General features: G+C 35.9%; 1 protein-coding gene across 1 annotated transcript in view; it reads left to right on the top strand.

The window, feature by feature from the left end:
• LOC113775956 (rRNA biogenesis protein RRP5) overlaps nt 1-25,865 on the top strand; it is a 28,607-nt gene that overhangs the window by 358 nt on the left and 2,384 nt on the right. Inside the window, exons 2-35 of the mRNA XM_027321014.1 lie at nt 349-563; nt 929-1,072; nt 1,222-1,395; nt 3,214-3,313; nt 3,937-4,055; nt 4,146-4,268; nt 4,370-4,441; nt 4,850-4,942; nt 5,431-5,544; nt 5,692-5,814; nt 6,316-6,501; nt 6,611-6,685; nt 7,474-7,610; nt 8,464-8,598; nt 8,976-9,121; nt 9,239-9,304; nt 10,279-10,385; nt 10,599-10,679; nt 10,772-10,846; nt 10,948-11,049; nt 13,378-13,546; nt 13,647-13,795; nt 14,207-14,290; nt 14,660-14,760; nt 16,859-17,012; nt 17,099-17,173; nt 17,301-17,439; nt 18,171-18,810; nt 21,141-21,201; nt 21,699-21,844; nt 21,919-22,102; nt 22,670-22,768; nt 23,348-23,718; nt 23,863-24,039. Coding sequence (XP_027176815.1) covers nt 349-563; nt 929-1,072; nt 1,222-1,395; nt 3,214-3,313; nt 3,937-4,055; nt 4,146-4,268; nt 4,370-4,441; nt 4,850-4,942; nt 5,431-5,544; nt 5,692-5,814; nt 6,316-6,501; nt 6,611-6,685; nt 7,474-7,610; nt 8,464-8,598; nt 8,976-9,121; nt 9,239-9,304; nt 10,279-10,385; nt 10,599-10,679; nt 10,772-10,846; nt 10,948-11,049; nt 13,378-13,546; nt 13,647-13,795; nt 14,207-14,290; nt 14,660-14,760; nt 16,859-17,012; nt 17,099-17,173; nt 17,301-17,439; nt 18,171-18,810; nt 21,141-21,201; nt 21,699-21,844; nt 21,919-22,102; nt 22,670-22,768; nt 23,348-23,718; nt 23,863-24,039 — 4,936 coding nt within the window. The remainder of the gene's footprint in view (nt 1-348; nt 564-928; nt 1,073-1,221; nt 1,396-3,213; nt 3,314-3,936; nt 4,056-4,145; nt 4,269-4,369; nt 4,442-4,849; nt 4,943-5,430; nt 5,545-5,691; nt 5,815-6,315; nt 6,502-6,610; nt 6,686-7,473; nt 7,611-8,463; nt 8,599-8,975; nt 9,122-9,238; nt 9,305-10,278; nt 10,386-10,598; nt 10,680-10,771; nt 10,847-10,947; nt 11,050-13,377; nt 13,547-13,646; nt 13,796-14,206; nt 14,291-14,659; nt 14,761-16,858; nt 17,013-17,098; nt 17,174-17,300; nt 17,440-18,170; nt 18,811-21,140; nt 21,202-21,698; nt 21,845-21,918; nt 22,103-22,669; nt 22,769-23,347; nt 23,719-23,862; nt 24,040-25,865) is intronic.

Raw genomic sequence — 25,865 nt, 5'->3', positions numbered from 1 at the left:
TTAATTTCTCTGTGTAATTTTAACATCAATGCGATTGAACCTTCAACATAGTTCTCCAATTATTGACGAATATATTTACATTTACAAGTTCTTGCGTAATAGCTCTAGGGCATGATTGTCAACGTTTTCCAAGTTTATGCTTTAACCATTAACGAAAGGAAAAGACTATATTTTTTTTGGGTTCTTTGTTAACAAAAAAAGATTGTAATCTAAGTTGGTGGAGTTATTTTAACTGCATTTTAGGAGCTTCTTTTTATTTACCTCTGTATTTGCTCTTCAAGAACATGACCATTTTCTCCTTTTGTGTTTGGTTGTTGATACTTTTGGACGTTTTTTGTGTTTTTGAAGGTGGAGGTAGTTCACTGAGTAAACAGGAGCTGGAGGACGTGAGAGCAGAGGTAGATGCAGAGTTTGAGGCAGAGGAGAGAGTTTCGAAGAAGAAGAACAAAAGGGCAAAGCGGTTCGAATGGAGAAGCCAATCGGCAGAAGATGATATGGGCTCCCTTTTTGGTGATGCATTCACCGGAAAGTTGCCTAGGTTTGCAAATAAGATCACTTTGAAGGTACGAGGTTATTTATTTTGAGTGTTGTTTCTTTCTCCTTTTCTTTTCTAGGTTGAATTTTAATCAGTTTGTTTCTTGTAAAATTGGAATTTCAATCTGAAAACCTTTATCAGCTTACTTGTGTCAAAAAGCTTTACGTATTTTTCAGCTGGTTGAGGAGAATGATCATGTGTGAGCTTAAATGCTGAAAATATGGTAGCTTTCTTTAATATTGTGAAAATGTAGTTTTTTAGGGAAAAAAATAACGATGTTAGTTTAATTGAATCTTCATTTTGACTGTTTCATTGTTATTTTGGGTCTTGATGATTTAGTCGTAAAGTTGTTAGTAAAATTGAATTTTTCTTCTGCGTGTTGTGTTTTTTCAGAATATTTCTCCTGGCATGAAGCTTTGGGGCGTAATTTCAGAGGTAAATCAGAAAGATGTTGTGGTTAGTCTTCCAGGGGGTTTGCGTGGGTTAGTTCGTGCGAGTGAAGCATTTGATCCTCTTCCAAATGATGGAGTAAAAGGGGTATTCTACTTGTTTGCAGAATTATCATTCTTTTGATGCCTTATTGTTTTATTATAGATTCATGCTTAAGTAAATGTATATCTGCAAGACTAACGTATTTTTGGTTCTTTCTAGAGTATATCAGTTAATTTTTTTTATTTTTTTTCCAGGATATGGAAAGTAATTTTCTTTCAAGCATATATCATGTTGGGCAGCTTGTCTCGTGCATTGTGCAACAAGTGGATGATGAGAAGAAAGAAACTGGGAAAAGAAGAATTTGGCTTTCCCTTCGTCTTTCTTTACTGCACAAAGGCTTGACAATGGATATTATTCAAGAAGGAATGGTATGCAGCTTCAAGTTCGGTTCTTTGTTCTTTTCTTTTCTTTTTGATTAATCGCTTAGATTAAATTTCATTAGTCAGGTGAAAAGTGTTTTATTTCCTTTATGGTTTGAAGTTTCTTGCTTGATTTGCTGGAAGAGAGATTTAACAGCTAAAATGTTATAATTGTAATAATTAATTTAATGAGTTATGTATCTTTTTTAAACTCTGGCAATACATTTTTTAAAGGTTGCCAACTCAGACGTAATTAAAAAATGATGTTTCTAACAGTTAATAGCTAATAAACTGAGTGGTGCGTCACTTTGGAGAACTTACACACCACAAACTTGCATATGTGATGATCTGATATGTTTTACTTTTTCTGTTTACTTTTGACCAACCCTGCTGCTATGAACATTGGTAGGAAAACAGTATGCTGCTTTATTTCAGGGATATAGAGATTTTCTTGCCTCAGAATTAATCATCTTGATATTCTTATGTTTTGAAATTGTAGAGAAGCAATTCCATGTATGGGTGATGATCTCCTTTGGTGCAAGTTAGTATCTTTTCAGCTGATAAAGTACCGGGTTTGCTTTTGGGGAAAGGGGGGCAGGTATAGGAAGTTGTATGCTAGCCTATGAAGAAAGAATGCCATTTCCCATTGAATTGTTTGGTTTGACAGAAAGAAAGTCTGAGTGGTACACTATGTCCAATCACAAGCAGCCTGAGTAGGGACAAACTGTTTTAGTGATTTGAGATGAGAATGTGTTGCACTGAGCTTTAAGAGAGAAACACATCCTTTCCTCCTCCCTGTAAATTTCAGCTTTTAGTTGGTCTTTTATGGTGTTTAGTTTCTACAGTTATCACCAATGTTTTACAGTACTCCCATTTCCATCTTTTCAAATTTTTTTAGCATGCACATGCTTTTGAAAAGTTTGGAAGTTTTTGAGCATGTTACTTGATGTGATTAAAGTAATTTTTGGAGCCAATTTATGCACTATCAGTTAGCTTGACTATAGTAAGCTCAAAATTGTCAGGTTCTTGGACTTCATTTATGGCCTTTTAGTAGAAGATGGTCTTAGAAGTATCATTGTTAATTCATGACATTGTTGGCATTTTATTGAACAAAATTCACGGTGACTAATTTGAATAATGGATTAGGAATTCTGTTACGACTCTTTCTTCGTTATCAGTCTGTCAGCTATACAAGATTTACAGGCATGTGAAGATCTAACCTTTTTCAATTGACAAGATAAGCAGTTGTTTCAGTCCTACTCCATTTCTTTCTTGATCAGTAAATGATTCTTATACTCAGAACTTTTCCCCTTCTACCATGTTTATACAATTATAGAATGAGTTTAGATAAAAAAAAAACCATCCAATAGTGTGTGCAGGTAGGAATCATCCATTTAGGTCTCTTCCAGTCTCTGAAAAGTTATTCTGTTCCTCGTATTCCAAATTGCTCAGAAAATGAACGTTTAGTTTCCAGTATGCTTTCCCTGTATTCACACCTAACTCCCTCGACTTCTCCAATATAGAATAGCATCTAACAGTCTTCTTGGCATAACCTTTATTAGACATCTAACTCCAATGGATCTTTCGTGTGGAAAGCTGGAATTTCATTTGCTAATCCCAACCTTTGAGTGCTTGCTCTGAACTAATATCTTTTTCCATGCATGTTTGTGTTAGAAATTCTCTCTCTGGCGACATTAAAATATCCAGTCTGGTTTATCTTAAGAGGCAGTTTTCACGTTTGATCACATTGCAAATATTATATCCCTCCCCTGATTCTGTGCCGTAAATGCTGATGATTTAATATTTCTCTTCCTGTGTGATGTGCAGGTTCTTAGTGCATACATAAAAAGCATTGAAGACCATGGTTATACACTTAATTTTGGATTTGGTTCCTTTACTGGATTCATGCCCGAAAGCCACCAATCTGGTAAACTGGAGACCACTAATGTTTGACTAAATCTTTTTTACTTCTGTACCCCCCAATAAAAAAATCTTTTAATGCTGCCCAACTTTGTGTAGAAGTCAGTGGATATGGGCAAGTCAGTCCTGACAAAAAAAAACACAGTTTGCTTTTACAATTTGGCTTGTGTACGCTAGGCCATCATGCAGACATATATCAGTTCTTTCAGCAAGATCTACTTTGTGTCAGAAAATAATGGTATCAATGGTACTTTTGATAGAAAAATAGTGTGATACTTTTCGTTCCAGCATATTAATTCCATATTCAGTTATCAGACTTATATCAGTTCATGGATATTTGAGACGGTGAGATTTGGGGTACACCAGAGGCATATATTTTATCGGCTTTTGCATCAGAAATCCTAATTGACGTTATTGAAGTATTCCCCTTATATTCTTTCTTTGTCATCAAGTTGTTTGCAGAAAACCATATTTAGATTTCTTTGAGTGCTATAAAATTCAAGGTCTTCGTTGCCCTGTAATTGAATAAGTCAAATATGTTTTAACAAGAAAGGAAACCCTTTATTAGTGTTTGGAAACGTACGTGAATAGAGTTTGAAATTGCCTTTTTCTTTTTAATCTTCATGACAGAAAGAAAGGACACAGAAGTGAAAGTTGGGCAGCTTATTCAAGGGGTCGTTAAAAGCATTGACAAAACTCGAAAATTGCTTTACATGAGCTCTGATTCTGATATGGTGTCAAAATGTGTGGTAAGTTTATAGTTGCTGTAAACTGAAATTTCCATGTTTTTGCTGCTCAGATATTTTGTTGTTTAACTTGTAATTTTTCACTCTATACAGACCAAGGACCTTAAAGGTATTTCAATTGATCTTCTCGTTCCAGGCATGATGGTTGATGCTCGTGTTCGGTCATCCCTTGAAAATGGCATCATGTTATCATTCCTCACATACTTCACGGGAACTGTAAGTCTTGCAGGGTAGTTTTGTCTATAAAATCTAATATCTTGATGAGAAGACTTTCTTTATGATTTTCTGATTTGTGACAATCCATATTTGTTCTACAGGTAGATATGTTTAACTTAAGTGAGACTTTTCCCTCTGCTAACTGGAAAGATCATTACACCCAAGGCAAGAAGGTAATTAACATAAATTTTGATCTTCATGTTGAGAATACATTTTGTATCTGCTTTCCAATTACGATTTGTTGAAAGATCCTAGAAGTTTCGTACCTTAAAATTTCACTATTGGCCCATCACACATTTAAGTTATTTATCCTTCTTGCTGTTGGCTCTTCGCATCAATGTTAGGTAATAAGTATGGTGCCACTTTATACGTGTACATGTCTATTTCCTCTTTATTTTTTTTAATTTTGCCGTTTACGGCATATGCTGATCTTCTTAGCCAAATAGACAACTTCTTTTGCCGTATGGTGAAATAACCTGAAAACTGTTTCCTCTCATTTTGTGTTTTACTCTGCTGTTATTTTCTATTCTGAAATGCTTACAAACTTCTTCTTGTATTAAGAGCTTCTTCTCTTGGTATAGGTCAACGCTCGGATATTATTTATAGATCCTACAACTAGAGCTGTTGGTTTGACTCTGAATCCTCACCTAGTTCATAATAGAGCTCCACCTACAGTAAGTTGGATGTGTGGTAGTCCTTCATATTCTTTCAATTATTTCAAGCTGCAGAAAGCATTCTTAGCACAATGCTACCTGCGGATGCTTGTACTTTATATAGCCGTTAACTGCTTGTATGTAGTATTTGTAGGTCATTGCATCCATCACTTGGTTTTTTTTTTTTTTTAAAAATTTTGCTGGAACATTGACCATTTGAAGTTAATATCTGACACTGCTAACAACTGCAAATTTTGTATGTGTAATGGCTTTTAATGTGCTATTGTAGTTTAATTTGCCTTTTAATGTGCTTTTAATGTGTAATGGCTTTTAATGTCTTTATTCCTAGATTCTATAAGTCTGTGCACTTGTGTTACCCTTGTTATCTTTCTGTGAGGCTTCTGCTGTTTGTGCATTATTCTTGGATCAAGATGCCTCACCCTTGTACAGTGCACAAGTGATTGGTAATTTGATTCCTTCCTGAATGTGGTGAATTTATTTGCATGTAGCTGGTCCAAACTGGTGATATCTTTGATCAATCGAAAATAATCAGGATTGACAGGGGTTTGGGCCTTTTGCTCGAAATCCCCTCTTCTCCAGTAGCAACCCCTGCGTATGTTAGTGTAAGTTTGCTTGATATTATGAGATTTATTATATCTTGTATCAATATTGCTATGAATGAAGTTCGTTTCTAAAAATTCATGTTTAAAAATTGTTTTCATGACATAAGTCTATCTCTTATTGTGGTTTTGCATTTTTGAGGATTACAGGTGTCTGATGTTGCTGACAAGGAAATCAAGAAGCTAGAGAAAAATTTCAAAGAGGGAAGTCTTGTGCGAGTTAGAGTGCTTGGACTTAGGCACTTGGAAGGGCTTGCTACTGGGATTCTGAAGGTTGCTGCCACTTCTTCCTTGATATGTATACTGTTATACATTTTTCACTCACCTAATTTTTCATATGGAAATTCCTTCAAGTTAAAATGCCGCTATTAACGTTATACTTGAAACTTTAGACATGGATAACTTATGTTCCAGGATAAGACTCTCCAGGTTTCAATGAAATTTATTTTCTGGTTGAAATTTATGTTGGTATTAATAACCAGCACAGTATTCGGAGTGCGAATTAGGAGAATGTTCACTATTTGACTAGTTGTTTCAGTTGAGGAGTGATAAAAGGAATAATGAATTGGGCTTAAGTAGCGAAATTCCAGCGCTGTGGAACCTTCAGAACCCTAGATTATGAAAACTTGACCAAGTCTTTTTGCATGATGTGTATGTGATTCAGCAGCCTCTGATTCAGTTGAGTGGAAATTTTCAGCGAATTCCAAGTACGAGCATATAGCTAATTTAAACATCCACTGCAGTTAAGCTGCCTTTCCTCTTTTCCTTGAGCAGGCTAGTGCTTTTGAAGGGACAGTCTTTACTCATTCAGATGTCAAGCCTGGAATGGTTGTTAAGGCTAAAGTAATTGCAGTTGACAGCTTTGGTGCCATTGTGCAACTTGGAAGCGGTGTGAAAGCACTTTGTCCTCTTCGACACATGTCTGAGTTTGAGATAACAAAACCTAGAAAAAAGTTCCAGGTTGTCACCAAGCCATTTTTTAGATACTTGTTCACAAGTAATTGCTGATTGTGCATGACGAGGATTTGTTTTTTGCTCATGCTTACCAACTTCTGAGCTTTTTCCACAGGTTGGAGCTGAACTAGTTTTCCGTGTTCTTGGTTGCAAGTCCAAGAGGATCACTGTTACACACAAGAAAACTCTAGTATGTTTGCTCCTGTATATGAGTATTCTTATTTTCTTATGGAATAAATCCTTGTGTTATTCATTATTGTTTCACATCCTCATATTGAGTGAACACATTTACTTAATTATAATGAATTATTTGAGAGACGACTATTAATTTTTTTACTTGTATTTATGATCTTGTAGTATTATTCCTCCTGTACCTATAGTACTTTGCTGAACCATTGAATTTGTTCCAAGATACTGTTGTATCTTTAAACATGAAGTTGGCTACATTCCACTGCTCATCTTTTGCATTGGCCTCTTTTTTTTTCCCCCTTTTTTCCCCTGTCCAAAGCTGTTGAGACAATGCCATAACGTGCAAGAAATAAGACTTATCTTATCTTTGTTACATTAGATGGCTTCAATCTTTATACGCATGTGCAGTTGAAAACTTTTTCCCCCTCCATTGGCCTCCTCTATGATTTGGTGGGTGACTAGTTAGTTTTTTTTTTTTTTTAATGTTTTGTGTTTTCTACTGACCTGCAATGTTCAAGTGCCATTTGTTGCTAACTCTTGTATGTTTTATGGTATATTATGGTTTATTTCATGATATATGGTTTTCTTGAGTCTGTTATGCTGGAGAATTTTTCATCTAGATGTATATGTAAGATTCCACTTAACTCAGTGAAATCTTAATCCACTTATACAGGATAATCTTCGTATGCCTTCTATTTGGATATAAGTATGGATTTGTTTTAACTTGGTTCAGATCCACTCTTCCGTGTGGCTAATATCCTCTTCATTTTTGTTGTTATATGCCACCAGGTGAAGTCAAAGCTTGAAATTCTTAGTTCATATGCCGATGCCATTGAAGGACTAATAACCCATGGATGGATAACAAATATTGAGAACCATGGATGCTTTGTTCGCTTTTACAATGGTGTACAAGGATTTGCACCAAGGTCTGTCCATGGTATCTGGAACTTTTCATTGGAAACTTTTGATTGACGGGATTTCTTTTATGTATTATTATTTGTTAGTTATCTTTGTTGCTGGCTTCATACCATTGCTTGTTGGTCTAATTTGCTATTATCTCCTAGGTTGAGAGATCTGTGTTGTGCTCTTGTCTAGCATATTTCTTTTTCTGAAATGTCAAACTTTTTCCTAACTTAGAATTTTGTGGTGTTATATTATCCTTCTAGTTGTGCTAAGTTTTGCTGATTATTTTGGATGTCTTCAGTTTATTTTATTCGAGGTTATTTACTCTCCATGTACTTTGGTGAAGCTGTCAGTTCGAATGTCAAGGTTGTATCGTTTTAAGATAGTTGATGAGTTGAAGCAACTGCCTTTTAATAGTTGGTTCTGAATTGATATTGAGAAGTCGTAATAATTTTAAATGCTACATTTACTCAATGATGGGCACCAACTGTTGTTTGGTGCAAAATTCATTGAAATGTGGGAAATTTGGACAGCGCAGTTTGGTGTTTCAGCCGTTGACTTAGTAAGATGTCCTAATATTTCCTGAAGTTGTTATTACAATGGCTTAACGTGATGCATTTCTCTTTTCTTTTCTTCTTGTTTAATATGACTTATACTGATGCATGCAGCATGCACGTGTGAGAATGTTGTATAGTTGCCTGTACTCTTGAATATTTTCTTCTTTATGCATTCGAACTCTGCTTTTCTTCTAACTTGGTAGAAATAAATGGAAGAAAAAGTAATTGTGCAGAAGCACCCATAATATGGTCCTTTTTTTGTTTTAATATCATGATGAGGAACATTAACAATTAGCTTTGTGCTTTGTGCTTTGTGCAGATCTGAACTTGGTTTGGATCCGGGATGTGACATAAATTCAATGTATCATGTCGAGCAGGTTGTGAAATGTAGAGTGACCAGCTCTATACCTGCCTCAAGGAGAATCAACCTTAGTTTCACTGCAAAAAAAACAAGGTTTGTTAAGTTTGGTCCTAAAGAAAGTTGATGGATTGTTTGTCATTCGCTTACTTCACAGAGAGTCTAATATGGTGTCTGGAACTGATTTATGATGTGCGTTGCAAAATTAACTTAGTCATTGCTGGTTTTAAGCTTTACCACTCTATTAGAAAATAGAGATTTCACAAGAACTTGGAGTTGGACCCTTGAATATAAACTCTTCCAGCCAACCTGCAATTTACATTGTCATCATTATTTGGATGTAGTAGGTTTTGGTAATTTGGTTGGCATTGCTTTCTTTTGATGTCGATCTCATCCTTCAAATATAGTATGTCTCTTGCTTTCTTTTGGTTGGATCTAGTTGTCTGGTAATTTGTCATCTGATATATTGATAGGATTGCTGAAGATGATATGATGAATCTTGGAAGCCTTGTATCTGGAGTTGTTGAGCAAGTAACTCCTCATGCAGTTGTGGTTTGTGTTAACTCCAAAAGTCACATTAAGGGTACCATCTCTCCTGAACATTTATCTGACCACCTAGGTGTGTATTTTCTCTTTCTTGATTTCTTTTCCAGGTGCACTTGTTCTAGTATCTTTTCTTTTCCAGTCACATTTTTTTTTGGTGGCTGTCATGTATGATAGTTTTCTTGCCTTACAGGGCTTGGTGCATTGCTGAAATCAGTTCTGAAACCTGGACACCAGTTTGACAAACTCTTGGTTCTTGGTACTTTCTATTTCTCCTTCTATGACTCATAATGCATGCTTTATTCATGACTCTCGTTATCTCCTCCTAGTTTTGGATGGTATTTGAGTTAAACAGTTCTCTTTTGCCCATAACTGTATCAAATTTCTGTTAACTGTCAGTGGAATTTTTTTGACATGAAGACATAGTGTGTGTCCTCTTGAGTTCATAGAGATCCACTCTAGTTTTTATGTTTTTCTGCATGCATTTCTATACAAATATAGAAAAATGTATATACGTATAAGCATTCACATCAGTTTTTAAACTCTTCTGTTTGGTAATTACCTTTTCAGTGGCACCCGCACCCTGGGCTTGCGAAAATTCTTTTTCTTCCTCTATGTTTTTTTTCCTCCGCTGTTACTGTTTACGGCCTCTATTAGCAATTACAGCTTGCATTGTAGCACATGGAGATTGATTTTTAACAAATGAAGGTGGCTGCCTTGCCTTTCGAAACATTGGATACCAAAATGCCTACCTGCACATATTGTAGTGATAGTTATTACCTTTCATGCTTAGGCGGAGAATATACAACTATCGTTTTTTGAAACACCGCAAATGGTACAAAATAAAGCATCAATTTGCAGAAAACATACTTGAATTTAAGATTTTCCTTCTGTAGATTGGGGGAATTTGATAAAGCAAAAACTGAATTGGATGAGTACTAAATCCATCAACTTCTACGTGGTGACAGTTCAGGAAATTATATCTTCAATAACATAATTCACAACCTTGGTGTCTGGCGTAAGAACTCATGTGCTTGGCATAAGTCGATCAATTATGTGTTTTTTCACCGTATGACTCAGATGCTAAATGTTACGTTTTCTTGTCGTGGCAGTGATCAACTTCAGCTTTTATTACCGGATTACTTGTTTAAAAACCTGAAAATTGGTTTGATTTGTTGTAGCTGTTGGAGACAGGAAAGTCATACTAACAGCTTTTCATTTGGATTGTGGTAGATATTGAAGGCAGCAATCTCATACTCACTGCTAAGTATTCGCTTGTGAATTCTGCCCGAGACCTTCCTTTGGATATCAAGCAAGTTTGCCCTCATTCAATAGTCCATGTAAGATATTTCTTTCTTTAATGGAGTAATTTATCTGGGCCTTCTGCAAGTGGAATCTATGTTCTGTTGTTTCTATAGCCATTAAACAAATAAGAATAGATACTATGACGTGATGTTCCATGGAAGAGAATGTAAGACTGGGTGCCTTCTCATTGAGTTGTATTATGGCTTTCTGGCTTTTCTTCTGCCTCACCGGGTGATATCTGCTTTCAGGGATATGTGTGTAATCTAATCGAAGCTGGTTGCTTTGTTCGCTTTGTTGGGCGTTTGACTGGTTTTGCCCCAAAACATAAGGTATTAACATCCTCTTATTTGCTCTTCTGAATGTATGTTCTGTTACTATTTTGGTTATGCTGCTTAGAGCTATCATTTATCTTTGGTTGAAGGCAGTAGATGACAGGAGATCTGATGTTTCTGAAGTCTTTAGCATTGGTCAATCTGTTCGCTGTAACGTAGTTGATGTAAGTCAAGATTTTCAAATAATATTTTCCTTCCAAAATTACTTTGAATCTTCTACAAAGATATAGTAACTATGAGTATACCATTTCCTTTGCTTCTCCAGGTTAATAGTGAAACAAATAGAATAACACTTGCATTGAAGCAGTCGTTGTGTTCCTCGACAGATGCATCCTTTATTCGAGAGTACTTTCTTTTGGAAGACAAGGTACCTTCTGACATGTATCACACTAAATAAGATTCAGATTGTCTCCTTACTCTTTAAAATCATAACTATGGGTATTGAAGCCCTGCAAGCGATTCTGAATAAGGGCAAATTTTCAATTGTTGTTATGTTAAATACCTGCTTTGTTTAATTTGGTTTGAACGTGGGCACAGTAATAAGCTTCCTTCAATTATAAATATTTCGATTTCCTTATTTTGCATGTCTTTTTTCGATACCCACTATATTAAATTCAAATCTATTAAAACTGTTTGATTCTTAGGCCTCAATTTGCTAATGATTGTGTTCAGAGGTGTGTAAAAATTGTTAATCTAAGACTTGTTTTCGCATCCTCAAAAAATTTGTTCCATTTGAACTGTAAAATAAAAAAATCCTTTTCTTTTTGGGGTGGGGGGTTGGGGTGGGGAGTTGAGAAACATAATAGTGCGTATTGAGAAAGTTCTCAAAACAAAAAACTACAGGAAAACTGAAAAAGTACAGAAGCTGCTATATAGCAGTGAATATATTTTGTGCTCCGTGTTCCAAACAAATACCAGCTGCCTATTCACCTTCTACTCACTCCCCTCCAAATTGCAAAACTTGACATCATTGATAGCACATTGCAGTACCTTTATTGGTATTCTTTTTAGTGCAAATTTCCTTGGTTCCTGTTCCTCCATAGATGAAATACTGTTGCTGCTATGGACATCTGCCCAGCTAAAGGTTGTTGCATACAGTGTATAACTAGCCACTGAAGTTCAATTCTCCAAAGATATGCTGCTCTATAGATAGAGTCCATTGCTTGCACTTGCATTGAAATCTAAGCATGATAACAGCATTCAAAATACAAGATCCAGTTGCTTACAGCTGAGTTCGCATACATGCTCCCCATTTCACCATTCTGTCTTTTGTCGCCAATCTACCTTTACAAGCAACACATAGTATGTCAGCAAGTCTAGGTACTGTTTTCTTGCCCCAGACCAGCTTGTCCCACCAAACTTCCAGATTACCTTGCAAATTTACTGTATACCTACTCCCAGTTTACTTGATCATTCATGTGAACTTTAGGCAAGAAACGACCTGGAGGAACTGCAATTAGGTCGGCAATTTCCCCATCCATGTGAACCTTAGGCAAGAAAGAATCTGGAGTAGCTGCAATTGGTCAGCAACTTTCCCATCCATATGAACTTCAGGCAAGACAGGATCTGGAGTATCTGACAGAATGCTTCCAAAAGTTTTGTCCAGTTGAGGATAATATACACCCAGCAGAGTGCCCACTGGGTGCCAAGTATCATACTACATATCATTACTTTTGCCACAATATAGTCAATAGGAGGTTTTTCCAAGGTCTTAATTGCAAAATTCTCCTCCAACACCAGGAAGCATCAGCAGGAATTACCAGTTCCTAGAATATGGGTCTTACCAGATGTCAATAGATGTTAGTTATATATAAGCAAATTGCTCTGCCAAATTATTGTCCCTTTGTCCTTGTCAAGTTGTTGAGAGGCTGAATGTTCTTCTAAAGGAATTTCCTGCTGTTATAGTGGCCCTTGGAACTCTCTTTAACTTTTGAATGGAGGACTTGAAAAGAGGTTTTCTTCAACCTTGCTTGATGATGAAGTAAGAACCTTGACTAAGCGAAACAAGTTTTGCTCAAGTGGATGGAGATGAGGGGAATGGTGGTTCACTGGTTGAACTTTTGATCTGATCAGGAGAGCTGTTCAATTTTGGTTGTTCTTAGTTAATAGCCATATATCTTTAAAGATTTTGAACTATGAGTGGAGTATGAGGGGGAAATCCATGTAGTTGTTTGGTTCTGTGCTGTTGTCTGCTGTGTAATTGTGGTCTTCTGTGAATAGCATATTTACTTGAATCAGCTTTTCTATTTCTTGTCAAATAGTTATGATGTTGAATTAACCGTAGTTGTTAGATTTTCTTAGCATTGTGAAGATTAAAGAAAGGCTTTCTTCTTTTGTTTCATTTCTTGTGTGATTCACAACTTTAGGAGGTGTGTGATTCTACAGCGTATTCTTATTCTGGATTTGCAATCTTACTGGTGTCTGTCTTTCAAAGTTTTTCTATACCATGCTGTGAAATATAATGACATAATGTTAATTGAAAATGGCTGCAAGCGGATTTTCAAGTTACAATTTTGTATTATTTTGCTTTTAACTGAGATGTTGGCTATAAACAAATCCACTTCTTTAGCATGGAAACATGAGTTTTTTCTTATTTATGCACAAAGCGTTCTTGTCTCTTGCCTGATGGTTACTTTTGTATTTCTATGTGTATAAACAATTACTGATCCATCTTACTTCTTATTTTATGACTCAGATATCTAAACTGCAATTGCTGGGCTCTGAGAGCAGTGAATTAAATTGGGTTGACGAATTCCAAGTTGGAAGCATAATTGAGGGAAAAGTTAATGAAAAAAAGGAGTTTGGTGTGGTTATCAGCTTTGAGAAGTACAAAGACATTTTTGGCTTCATTTCCCAGTACCAGTGTAAGTCTGCATTTACCAGTTATAGAAGCTTAGTTAGTTTTTCTTCTAATTTGTTGACTTTTAGCTTTAGTTCTGTCATTCTAATTTAGAGTATTTTCAGTGGATGGAATTGCAGTGGATTTTGGTACAACTGTTCAGGCTGCAGTTCTTGATATATCAAAGAGTGAACGGCTGTTGGATTTGTCATTGAAACCACAGTTTGTTGAAAGGTCAAAACGTGAGGGCTCCAGTGTGCACTCTGTTAAGAAGGTTGTTTAAAATGCCATGCTGTGGGCTAACTTGCTATTGTACTTTTCCAGCTTTGATTCTGTTTGCACATCTTTTCTGAAGAGATGGTCAAAGAAAGGGATTAATTGGGAATCTTATATCTGTTAGTTTATGTTCACTCTAATTAATTTAGTTTATTTAGTTGATAAGTACTTCCAAGCTATGTTGACTGGACTCAGGCACCGGAGTCCTGCCGACATGGCTACTCTAGTGCAAAATGAAGTGTAACGGGTGCTGCAGGTACGGCAGGGCAAGGTGAAGAGTCTGGGTAACATAGCTTCCAAGATTTGGTCCTGAAGATAAATTTCCTGTTTACATCTTTGTGTGGTTGAAACACCAACATGGGTCCAGTTCTCAAATCCTTCAGGTCTGATCTTAATTTATACATTGCAGAAACGTGGAAGGGAAACACATAAAGGGCTGGATCTGAAACAAACTGTTCATGCGCAAGTTGAGATTGTGAAAGAGGATTACTTGGCAAGTTTTAGAACCTCTTTCCTTTCGTTGTGTACTTTTATTGGTCCAGTTTGTTTTCCTTTTGGCCTTTTGTATTGGGTATCCATTTGGAGAACCATTTTTTGTTCAACAAATTTTTATATTTATGTACTCCAGTGTTGCTAAAGAAATACCTTTGAAGTTTTAATTGGTAAACATATAGTTTGAAGTTTCCAAATAGAAGAATTTGAGTTTTTGAATAGTCAAAGGGGCAGAAATGAATATCTCTTGGTGATTTGCTATCGTTTCTGAGTATTAAAAAAAAAATGGAAAGAGAGAATATCATGCATTCTGCACGTACGTATATATACCAAAATCATTGTGCCTTATGGGGTCTGTTTTATCTAACAGGTTCTGTCAATACCTACACATAATTTTGCTTTGGGTTATGCCTCGCTTGCTGATTACAATACTCAAATGCTTCCTCGGAAACAGTTTGTTAATGGGCAGAGGTAATATTGTGTTCTGTGGCATCACTTCTTTTTATATTGATTCCATGACTATTTTTGCATGTTACATGGTGACAAAAAGAATAGAGCTCGAAAAAATTTGCAGGAGTTATTTTTTGCAGAGTCATTGAATCTGATGTGTAAGTGATGCAGTGAGATTGTTACTGTTTGTTGAGTGTTATATAAATTTGTTTTAATAAGGTGAAAGACCCCAAATGGAATGGAAGGAACCTGGGAACCTCTCATGCAGATGAGTTTGGAGTGAGGCCTAGTTACTAGGAATTTCTTTTGGGAAAAATGTGGTCTACTGCAAAAGTTTTTGAACTCCATTCTGCTCATGCAGCTCTGACATACTGGACATAGAGTTGAATATGGAACAGGAGAGGGAGGGGGAGAGGGAGGGAGGGAGGGAGAGAGGAGCTGAGCTCAAGCATTTTGAGTCATGAAAGGTATTTAGATAGGTTTGCTATATCATGCGTTCACTTAAATCTGGTTTTAAGTACTATCGCAGGCCCAAATAGATGTTTTAGTTTGATTGGGCTCAAGTTCTACGAAGAGTTGAGGTTGTGTAGTAGTTTAAGGAGATAGGAAAATGCTGGTTCCACTGTACTTTCAGTTGAAATTTGATGACATGCTTGGGACCACGTGCTGCCACTGCATATTTTTGTGTATAAAGTTTCATTTAAAGTTCGTAGATATTTGTGTATAAATTATTTGAAGGGAAGAACATTTTTTACTTGAAATTTTCCATTCGGTACTTAATTCTGGCCACTATATCAGTCCCAAATCGATGTACAGCAAAAGTTTTACAAAAAGTTGAGAATTCAAATCTATAGTAGTTTAAGGAGATAGGAATATGCTAGTTCCACTGTATTTTTAGTTGAAATTTGAGGATATAGTTGGACCATGTGCTGGCACTACATATTTTTTGTGTATAAATTTTTATATCAAGTTTATTGATATTTTATTTATAAAGTATTTGAAGGGAAATAATAGTTTTTATGAAGTTTTCTATTCATGGGAAAGGGATATTATTTTCGGATGGATTGAACAGGCAAGGAAGATATGTACATGGGATGAGGGGAGTTTTTATGTCCTTTCTCAAAGTTGCATCCTTCTTAGTGGTACATGATGCGATTTATCCTTTGGTGCAAGGCCTATAGTTTTCTAGGAGCATTCAATGAAGATGAACTCCTTATTTTCTTTCTATAGAGAGGATTGCGCCATATTTCATAGTTGCATGCTCTACTTGGAACCAGGAAGTAATTTTACCCTAGTTCCATTCAAAGGGTATCTAGGTGTTAACAAAAAAAGTCAAATTGTTTTTGGTCTTGGCCAAGGCACTAAATTTGGATGGTAAACATCATGCCAGTATTGCTACTGTTGGTACTTGAGGATTAATTAATTGTTTTTTTATGTTTTTTTTTCCCCCTTTCCACTTGTATTAATAAGAGAATCTTATCAGCCTGATAGCCTATCTGGTTGGTATTCTTAGCTGCAACATACATGTATATCCTAGACAACCTTCTAGTTGTGGGTAATTCTAGTATTCAGTTAAAATACCTATTTCATAGTTAAGGAGTGTCATTTGTCCTATGGAGGAAATATTCATAACTTGTAGTCCTTTAGAATCTTCTACAGCCCTTTTTACAAGTTTTGCCAAAGGAACGTTAGTGCAAACAAATGAGTTGTGATTTCATATGACTTGTGGCTTGTAATTCAAGATGGCTCTGTATCAGCTTCGTCTCAAGGTAAAGAAATATTAACTGAAATGTTTTATTTGTTGAAGAGAGCAAATCTCTTCAATTGAAGTTTCATATGGGTAAATAGATATTTAATTCTAATTTTAGTTACTAACTTATGTAAGGCATCAGAGAACTTCAGAATGAGATAAATAAGATATTTTGAACTCTAATAATCGTACAGTGCTTAAATTGTCTGATGGTAGATTGCTGTTGAGCAGTTAAAAATCCTAGAAATAAACTGTAATAGTTATACTAATGAAAATTACTATTTGATTCATTAAATGTATGTCTATGGTGTCAGTTCAGTTCAGTTTTTATTTTCTAGTTGTTTGAAAAGTGGTGTTTGCTTGCTGCAGTGTCGTAGCCACTGTTGCTGATCTTCCAAGTCCATCAACAGGTGGAAGGTTGCTACTACTGCTTAAATCTATGAATGAGGTTATGGATTCATCCACTTCGAAGCGCGCAAAAAGGAAGGCCAACATTGATGTTGGTTCTGTTGTTCAGGCAGAGGTAAGGATGTAATTTGGGGACTTTTGGGACTGAAGAAGCATTTATCCATTCGATCATTAGTACTGACATTTGTCTTGTTGCCTCAGATTACTGAAATCAAGCCTCTTGAACTTCGAGTAAAATTTGGTTCTGGTTTTCATGGGAGGGTACACATTACCGAGGTAAATTCTCTATTGAAAAATTATGCGCAATTGCTTTCAGGATGTGTGGAGTATCATCTAAATTTAGCTGTATAATCTTTTTCTCCCACCTACATAAAATGAACAACTTTGGCCATTTTGTTTACAGGCTACAGATGATAATCTTGCTGAAGATCCCTTCAACAGCCTCAGGGTTGGCCAGACAGTCAACACAATGATTGTTTCGAAGTGTAATCGTAACAGAAGCTATCAATGGGAATTGTCCCTAAAACACTCGTTGCTTGCAGGTTGCATATTTTGAATTTACCTGATAGGGTCTGTTTTTAACACATTTCAGCTCACAAGTTATTCTACATTTTATGCATCCAAAAAGCTGCTTTTATCTTAAGTTAGACATTTGTTGACAATCAATAGTATGACTTGGGCAATTACTTCCGTATCTTTCTTTACTAATTTGATAATAAGTGAGTGCATGTTAATTACAAATTTTCTGAATATTGATTTAACTTGGTAACAGCCATTCTTTGGTGGACTGCATGTATTTGTTGGTCTTGCAGTAGCATAAATATTTAATCACAGATATCCCACCTTGGTACTTCCTTTGTGGAGTGTTGACTTGCATCAAATATAGATTGAAAAAACTACTACATCTATATTGTTTACCTTCTAAAAGAGGTTGTGACCTATGTGATTAAATGACGTGCTGGTATACAAGCTCTCTCAAAGTCAACATTCAGTATGGACAAATGGAGTATTGCTCATATTCAAAGAATTTGTCATTAGTTTGGCAAAGCACACCTGCAATTTGAGAAATTGAACTTTTAGACTAAAAAGAACATGATGAAAAGTTACTACTTAGTTAGGAGGGGTAGTGGTTACAGTTTTTATCATTAGGTAATATATAGTGGAGCTCATGCTTTATCTAAGTAGTAATATTTGCAGTCATAGGTCATTTAAATGGTATTAGTTTTAATTGCAGTTCCTCCAATATACTTGATCTAACTTCTTTCTAACCCAGGTGCTGGTGAAGTAGAAGATGGGCTTCTTGTAGAAGATTTTGATTACCCTATTGGTGGAAGAGTTTCTGGGTTTGTTTATAAAGTGGACAAGGAATGGGCCTGGGTGACTGTATCTCGAGATGTCAGGGCACAATTGTATATTTTGGACAGTGCATCTGAGCCTACTGAACTTGAAAAGTTCGAGAAGCACTTTTACATAGGCATGGCTCTTTCAGGATATGTCATAAAAGCAGATAAGGAGAAAAAATTGTTACGGATTGTCCTGCACCCAATTCTCACTCATATAGACAGCGCTTGTAGCCTGAGTGACGGTTGTTCAACTAGTCCTTTAAATGGGAATAAAGCATGCCATATTAGTGTAGGTGGTTTTGTGGGTGGCAGAATATCTAAAATCCTTCCTGGTGTTGGCGGTGTACTTGTTCAAATTGATCAGCATCTCTATGGTAAGGTTCATTTTACTGAATTGACCAAGGCATGGGTCTCAGATCCACTTGCTGGATATCATGAGGGTCAATTTGTGAAATGCAAAGTCCTTGAAATTTCCCATTCTTTCAAGGGCACTGTACATGTTGATCTGTCACTACGGCTCACTTCAGATGATATGGATCATGGAAAGTTTTCTGATCTCTACCCTAGCATGTAAGTAACAGGATTTGAGATATTAGCGTATTTCCTTGATAATTTAATAGATCTTAGCTGATTCATGATATTTGACCTTGTCATGTCTTAAATTATAGCAGACTTTCCCAATTATTCTTTTCTTATGTGTTGTCTTTTTGCTTTCCACCTGTTTCATTTAGCAAGAATTATACTTGAAGACATACTGGTTGAAAAGTTACCTTCTGCTATTACTTCTTTCGTTTCCTGTCGTAAAGACCTGCATTATAGACAGGAGTAAAGACCTATTGAAGATCTTCCCAACTGTTGGACCCTTTTTTTTCCTTTTTTTGGGGGGGGGGGGGGGGTGGGGGTGGTTGGTTATAAGGACAAAGGGAAGGGGGAGTGGGTAAGGATCAAAACTCTTGTAAGACGACAAAGAAATACCCTTAACCACTGGGCTATACCAGATTCTCTTCATTTGACTTGTCAAATGTAGCCAGATCTTATTATAGTTTTTTTTTAGATTACATTTTGGTTGTAATTAATTCCCTTTTTTAGGTGATTTTCATGACTTCCTGGAGCATGTTTTGTTTGACCTTTCATTTAGAAGGGATCTGATTTTAAATGGATAATTTTATCTAAAATTGTTAGTTTTTTTTTATGTAGTATACTTCTTTTTGTGTCGCCCATGCATCAAAGCTCATCTGGGAAAGTGAAGTTGTCGGTTAATGAGCATAAATGAAATAAAGATGTGCAGTTTGGGTGGTGTTTGGCCAATTTGGAAGCATTCCTAGGAGATAGTAATGGAAGGGTAATAGTAATGGAACAGACATGGACAAATGCAGTCTTCGATTGGACAGACAGTCTTCAAATACCCAATTTTTTAGCGAGGACAAAACTAAACAAGATAATTTTATTTGCATAAATTAATGGCTTAAAAAAAGAAGGCTAATTACAGTGACCCCCTTTACTTTGTTTTGCATTTTGGTCCTTAATGTTGACACTTTTGTCACTTTACCCTTCCTTTAGTACACATAAGCCGTTAGACCATTAAAAGGTCCAAAAAGAATTTGTTACCCCTGGATGAAATGGGTTATTGATAGTAAACTCTCTTAAAGTTTATTCCATTTTTCACCTTTGTCCTTGCCTTTGTTTTGTGTCAATTAACCGGTTTGATCATTATTCAAGACAATCGAGTTGTTAAAATAACTGAATAGACAAAGATGCCCCCAAATATATTTTTGATATTTTCTGTTGACTTTTTCTCATATCTCATTCCATGTGAAAGCATATTTCATTTTGAAACAAAAGAACACCAGAATGCTGTGTTTATTTTGATTGTGTGAAACCCATAGCCATCTGTTATCCATACATCCTCCACTTCTATCTTTGGTTTTCCTTTTTTTCCCTCTCTGTTTCCTTCTTTCCCTTCCAATGTACAATCTGGTTGTAACCTTTAACTTCCCTGCAAATCATCTTAAACTGCTCGAAATTGGAACTGTTATTCAGCAATACACCTTCAAATTCATTGAAAAATTGAACCGAAATCTTAAGCAAGATTGATATAATTGAATTGTTGCCTCTGTAAAATGTGAATTAAAACTCAATTTTTTATAATTTACATGAGCTGGCTTTAATAATACTATAGCTGGATTTAATAATACTATAGTTAGTTGTTTTACAAATTTTTTGGATCAAAAATGAACAAGGCATAATTTGGGCTTAGAATTTTGATTTTGGACCGTACCTGTCTTTTTGCAAGTATTGATGGCACCAGTGTCAGTCATTGTCAGTGCAAGGTTTTAAAGGACACAAAACTAATGGAGGGACTAATGTGAAAACAAGCTATTTCTTTGGGGGTTTACTGCAATTAACCATCTTGTGCAAAACCCTGAGAAATCTATCACTGAGGACTGAGGTGCAAAACAAACTAAAACTTGTGGTGATTTATTGTAATTAACCTCTAAAAGAAGGACCACAAAGTGATGAAGGTATGGCATTATTTTTTTACCAAAGTGTTCTGTTGATTTGCCTGGTTTACAATTGACTATTAAAACAGTTAAAAAGTGTATAATCTTATCGGGTAAAACTGTAAGTGATATCTTGTGCCAAGACATGATAGTTTTTGTGTAAAACCGAGAAAGCTTATGTACCTTATAAGCTCTTTCTGGAGCTCTTCTGAAATGATGTGCTTGTTTGGACTTTACTTATTGAAATTTTGGATTATCTCAGTATATTTCTCCTGTCTTAAAGTGTATCTGCTTCAACTTTTTATCACTTAGAGTTACAGAGAACTCTGCTGTTTCTCTTTCTGAATTCAGTCTGGATCTTACTTGATTTCTTTTGTTCCATTATTACACTTATTCAAGGAACTCCATCAGTCCACGTGTGGAGAATATTGAAGATCTTAAACCAGACATTGTTGTAAAGGTATTGGACGCTGTTGATGCTCTTTATGAATTAAGTCTGATTTTGGTGACTTGGAGCAATTTATCTGTCCTTAACTTCAACTGATGGAGATGCATTTCAACTTAAACTTCATAAGAAGAGAAACCAGTTCATACACGGTATGAGACCCTAGGGCCAACAAGGGATATTTACAAGCCTGATGCCAATTAGACAGCCAACAAAATTTTGACCCATTAAGGACCATGAGTAGTTTTGTAAATTTGACTGTTTCAAGCTTTAGTTACTAGTGTGCCCTGGACCCCATCACAGCCATTATGTTAAATTGGCAATTTTATATAACCTAGGAAATGACTTCATAGTGGAGTAACATCAACTAATGTACTGTGCTACATATGCTCTACTGTCAAAGGCTTTGAGCTCACTGTAGATTGAGGATTTTGCAGAACAACGATTTTATAAATAATGCTGGCAGAATTCTTCAGTTATTTTGACAGCTTGTCTTCTCATGGCTGTTATAGGGATATGTTAAGAACGTTAGTTCAAGAGGATGTTTTATTATGATTTCTCGGACGGTTGACGCAAAAATCCTCTTGTCAAACTTGTCGGACGGCTTTGTTGAGAATCCAGAGAAAGAATTTCCAGTTGGGAAACTCGTCATTGGCAGGTATGTGCTCAAGAGTTATATGGTTTCTATGGTTAGTAGTAATGACCAAGTTCTCAGATGCTGATTGACTGCAGGGTGATATCTGTCGAACCTTTGTCCAAGCGAGTTGAAGTTACTCTTAAGACATCCAACAGTGTCAGTGTCTCAAAGTTGGACGTAAATTCTTTGAATAAGCTCACTGTTGGAGATTTCATTTCTGGAAGAGTTAAGCGCATTGAGTCATATGGCTTGTTTGTTACCATTGATGACACAAATCTGGTAAATCGCCATTCAGACTCTCGTGTATTGTTGTTTTAGAGATGTTAAAAGCTTATAATTGTTTTGTAGTTTTGACTAATGTGCCACTAGTATACTTTTGGACATGAAGTGTCTTTTGGGAAATCAACCAGCATTTACTCATCCATTTTACAGTTTTAGTTCAGTTCTATCATTGTCAAATTTCATAAGCTTCTTCTGCGCCTTATTTTCTATAGTAACTGTCCTAATTGTCCCTCATTTCATTTGCTAATCTTGTAAGTTTCATTTGGGCCTTTGTAAACTTGGATCATTCTTAGAATGCAAAAACCAAAGGAAAAGTGGTTTCTCATTACCTCTTCAAACTTGGATGCATTTAGTCCTCTTAATGGCATAATCGCTGATGTTCATCTAAATTAAAAATGATGCACCTCATCTTATGGAGTTCCAATTTGCTGGTGAGACTTCACTGCTTACATTGAATTTATTCTAACAAGAATAATGCTGAAAACAAGGATTTTCTTGAGGAGGTAGGTCTTGGTTTAAACTTAACCTGTTATGTTTAATTCTTTTGTTGTGTCATTTCTGCAGGTTGGCTTATGCCATGTCTCAGAGCTTTCTGATGAGCACATAGACAACATTGAAACAAAATACAAAGCTGGGGAGGTGGTCAGAGCTAAAGTTTTGAAGGTAATTGCAATGGTATTGCTTAAAATTTGGAGTTACAGGTACTTTAACCATTTCTCTTAAAACAAGATAATGGAGATGCAGAAACACATTTTAGAATTTGGAGGAAAGGTTTTGAAGGTAAATGCAATAATATTGCTTAGAGTTTGGAGTTACGGTATTTTAACCATTTCTCTTAAAACAAGATCAATGGACATGCAGAAACACATTTTTAGTTTTGAGGGTGTCTTCTTTTAGAATGGTAAAGAGGACATCTTTTATGATGGTAAAGAGGACAGTTAAAAAAAATACAAATCTGAAATCTGCTTGTCAATGGTCAGCCATTATCATAGTTTCTATAATTTAACTTTTATAAACGTCAAACTATCAAAATGATGGGTTTGCAGATATTGAAATCTGGCTAGCTAGCCAAAATGGTGTACTTATTCCAAGCATTATATTTTCCATTCATTGCCTATCGGGAGATGCATAGTAGTCCTTGTATGCAACATGTGGGTGGCTTGGGTAGAAGATCATGTTCATCAAGGAATGTGCACGCAATACAAGCTGCGACGTTGATGCTATGTTTTCCAACTTTTTCAGGTCGATAAGGAAAGACACCGCATTGCTCTTGGAATGAAAAATTCATATTTCACTGGTGATACAAATGATCAAAAACTTTCAGAACATGGGACTAATTCTGCTATTGAGGAAAATCATGTTTTTGAAGGCACTGGGGCAATAAGTTTTCCAGGGATTGATGATTTTGATATCAAGTCCGACAATGAAAAGCTTTCGGTTCTTGGTAAACTGGAATCGAGGGCTTCAATACGACCTCTTGATGTTCCATTGGATGAAATTGAAAACTCAGATGTGGATAATGTAGTTAATCAAGATCATGAGAATCCCAATGCTGCAGATATTATGGATGAAAAAAGCAAGAAACGTGAAAAGAAGAAAGCAAAGGTGGAGAGGTAAGGTGTCACCCAGCAGTCTATATTTTCAAAATGCATTCCTGTTTTGAGTTGTTTGATGAGTAACACCAGCTGGTAGTTGTTAGTTTTGCTTTCATAGTGCCCTGTTGTTAGAGTTTTCTTTTGGTAAATCTGTCTATTCAGGGAACAAGAAATTCAAGCTGCTGAGGAGAGACTTCTAGAAAAAGGTATTCCAAGAAATGCTGATGAATTTGAGAAGCTTATTAGGACCTCCCCAAATAGCAGCTTTGTATGGATAAAGTACATGGCATTCATGCTCTCTTTGGCAGATGTTGAAAAGGCACGTTCCATTGCTGAGAGGTGAGAAGGATTAACCCAATCATCTTGCTTTACTTCTATGCTTTTCTTCGAACCTCTGTGTATTTAGATGGTCAATTTACTTCCAAATGTAGTTAGATGGTTAGACTTACATTTGATTTTAAAATTGTATGCTATGGATCCTCTGACAACTAAATGAAATTCAGTGTACAAGAAATATGGATAGAGAAAAACTTGGAAAAATACTATTTTTGATGTTGAGCTCCTGAAATAAATTATTTACATGGATTTTCTTGTGTGTTTTTTTTTGGCTTTTTTCTGTACTTGGTAATCAAAACCTGTCATCTTAATAAGTACGTTAAGGATGCTTTTATTGGCTCAAAATCCTAGAAAAATGGTCGATATGATTATGGCATTCGGCTCAAAATCCTTCGACTTAACAGCAGATGTGGGATGTGTACCCATGGGAAGAGACTTGAAATGAAATTCTTTCAGAATTTTGGATGCGGTATTAGATTTTATGATGTTACTGGGAACTTGACTTGTTATTAATTTGAATCTACTCAAGAGTTGTTGTTGCTATACATGGGACTTGTAGTAATTAAAGTTTTCCTGTAACTCTGTGTGTGAAATTAGGTTTCCAATATTTCTCCAATCTGCACCAAATTTGTAAATATTCTGTAAGAACTAGAAACACATGGAGGCAATATGCGTTGTCAATCTTGCAGCAATTTAGAATGAGAAGTATAGCTTGCTTAAAAAGTGACAAGAAAAATGGCAAAATATGAAAACTACAGCTCTCTGAAAACTTCAGTCTTGTTTGTGTGCTGTATTTGCATAGAAAAATTTGATACAATTTGTCCGTAAAGTCAATGAAACTTTTTCCATGATTTGCATGTTTTACGATTGGCATTTATTAACTGGTTCGTGACATATCGTCACTAATTTAGAACTGTGTAAATTTGCTTAGGTTTACTCTGTAGTTGCGAAAACGTATATGATTTATCCTTGTCCAAACAAAAGTCTGGAGGTGTGGCTGAATAAATAACAAAATTTGATGCCAGCACTACAGTTTACCTTTTTTGGTTCCACTCAGGCAGAACGTTGAAACTTGTTAGTTTTCTTTTTGACATAATTGAATCATTAAATAAAATGAAGGGCTTAACAATTAAAGGGTGAAGGTTTCTAATTTTCATTTGTTCAATATCACATCTGGAGACATGGCAGAATAAACTGGCTCTAAAAGAAAGATTACAGCGTAGGTTTATCGTCTCTGTTATGACAGGACATTTACATGTTTAATCCCTTCTTTTTTTTTGCACTCTATATTAAGATGTAATAAATCACTTTATTACCATTAAAATCGATATCCGCCTAGTCCTATGAACTATTTGTCGCATATGAAATATATATATATATATATATATATATATTTTTTTTTTTTTTTTTTTTTTTTTTGTCGACGGAGTGGGGTGTCCGGGTCAAGTCCACTTTTCTCTGTGGTCGGTTGACAGGCTTCTTTTGGAAGTTTTTAGAAGGGGAGGGATGGGAATGAAGAGGGAGGGTTGGAGAGGGAAGTGGACATGGTGAAATTAGAATTCTCTAAGATGAGGAACAAAGCCCCTAACCTGCATGCGCCTTTCAATTTTGACAGATGTGTGTTACGGATATTTTCAGCCTATCACGCGCATATCCAAGAGTCGAGTATCTGACTTGGGTACTTGGATATTCTAGAAAAGAGCATGTAAGAGAGAGATACAGTTTGATACAACTAAACCTCTGCGTGCTAAATTCAGATGCTGCTAAACTCGTTGAAACTACACAGCTTGTGGAACTAAATGATGGGGTAATTTGGTTCAGGGGAGACA

The sequence above is a fragment of the Coffea eugenioides genome, chromosome 6, assembly GCF_003713205.1.
Source record: "Coffea eugenioides isolate CCC68of chromosome 6, Ceug_1.0, whole genome shotgun sequence".
Lineage (NCBI taxonomy): Eukaryota > Viridiplantae > Streptophyta > Magnoliopsida > Gentianales > Rubiaceae > Coffea > Coffea eugenioides.
The sequence above is the reverse complement of the archived record's forward strand: the minus strand, read 5'-3'. Positions and strand labels throughout refer to the sequence as shown.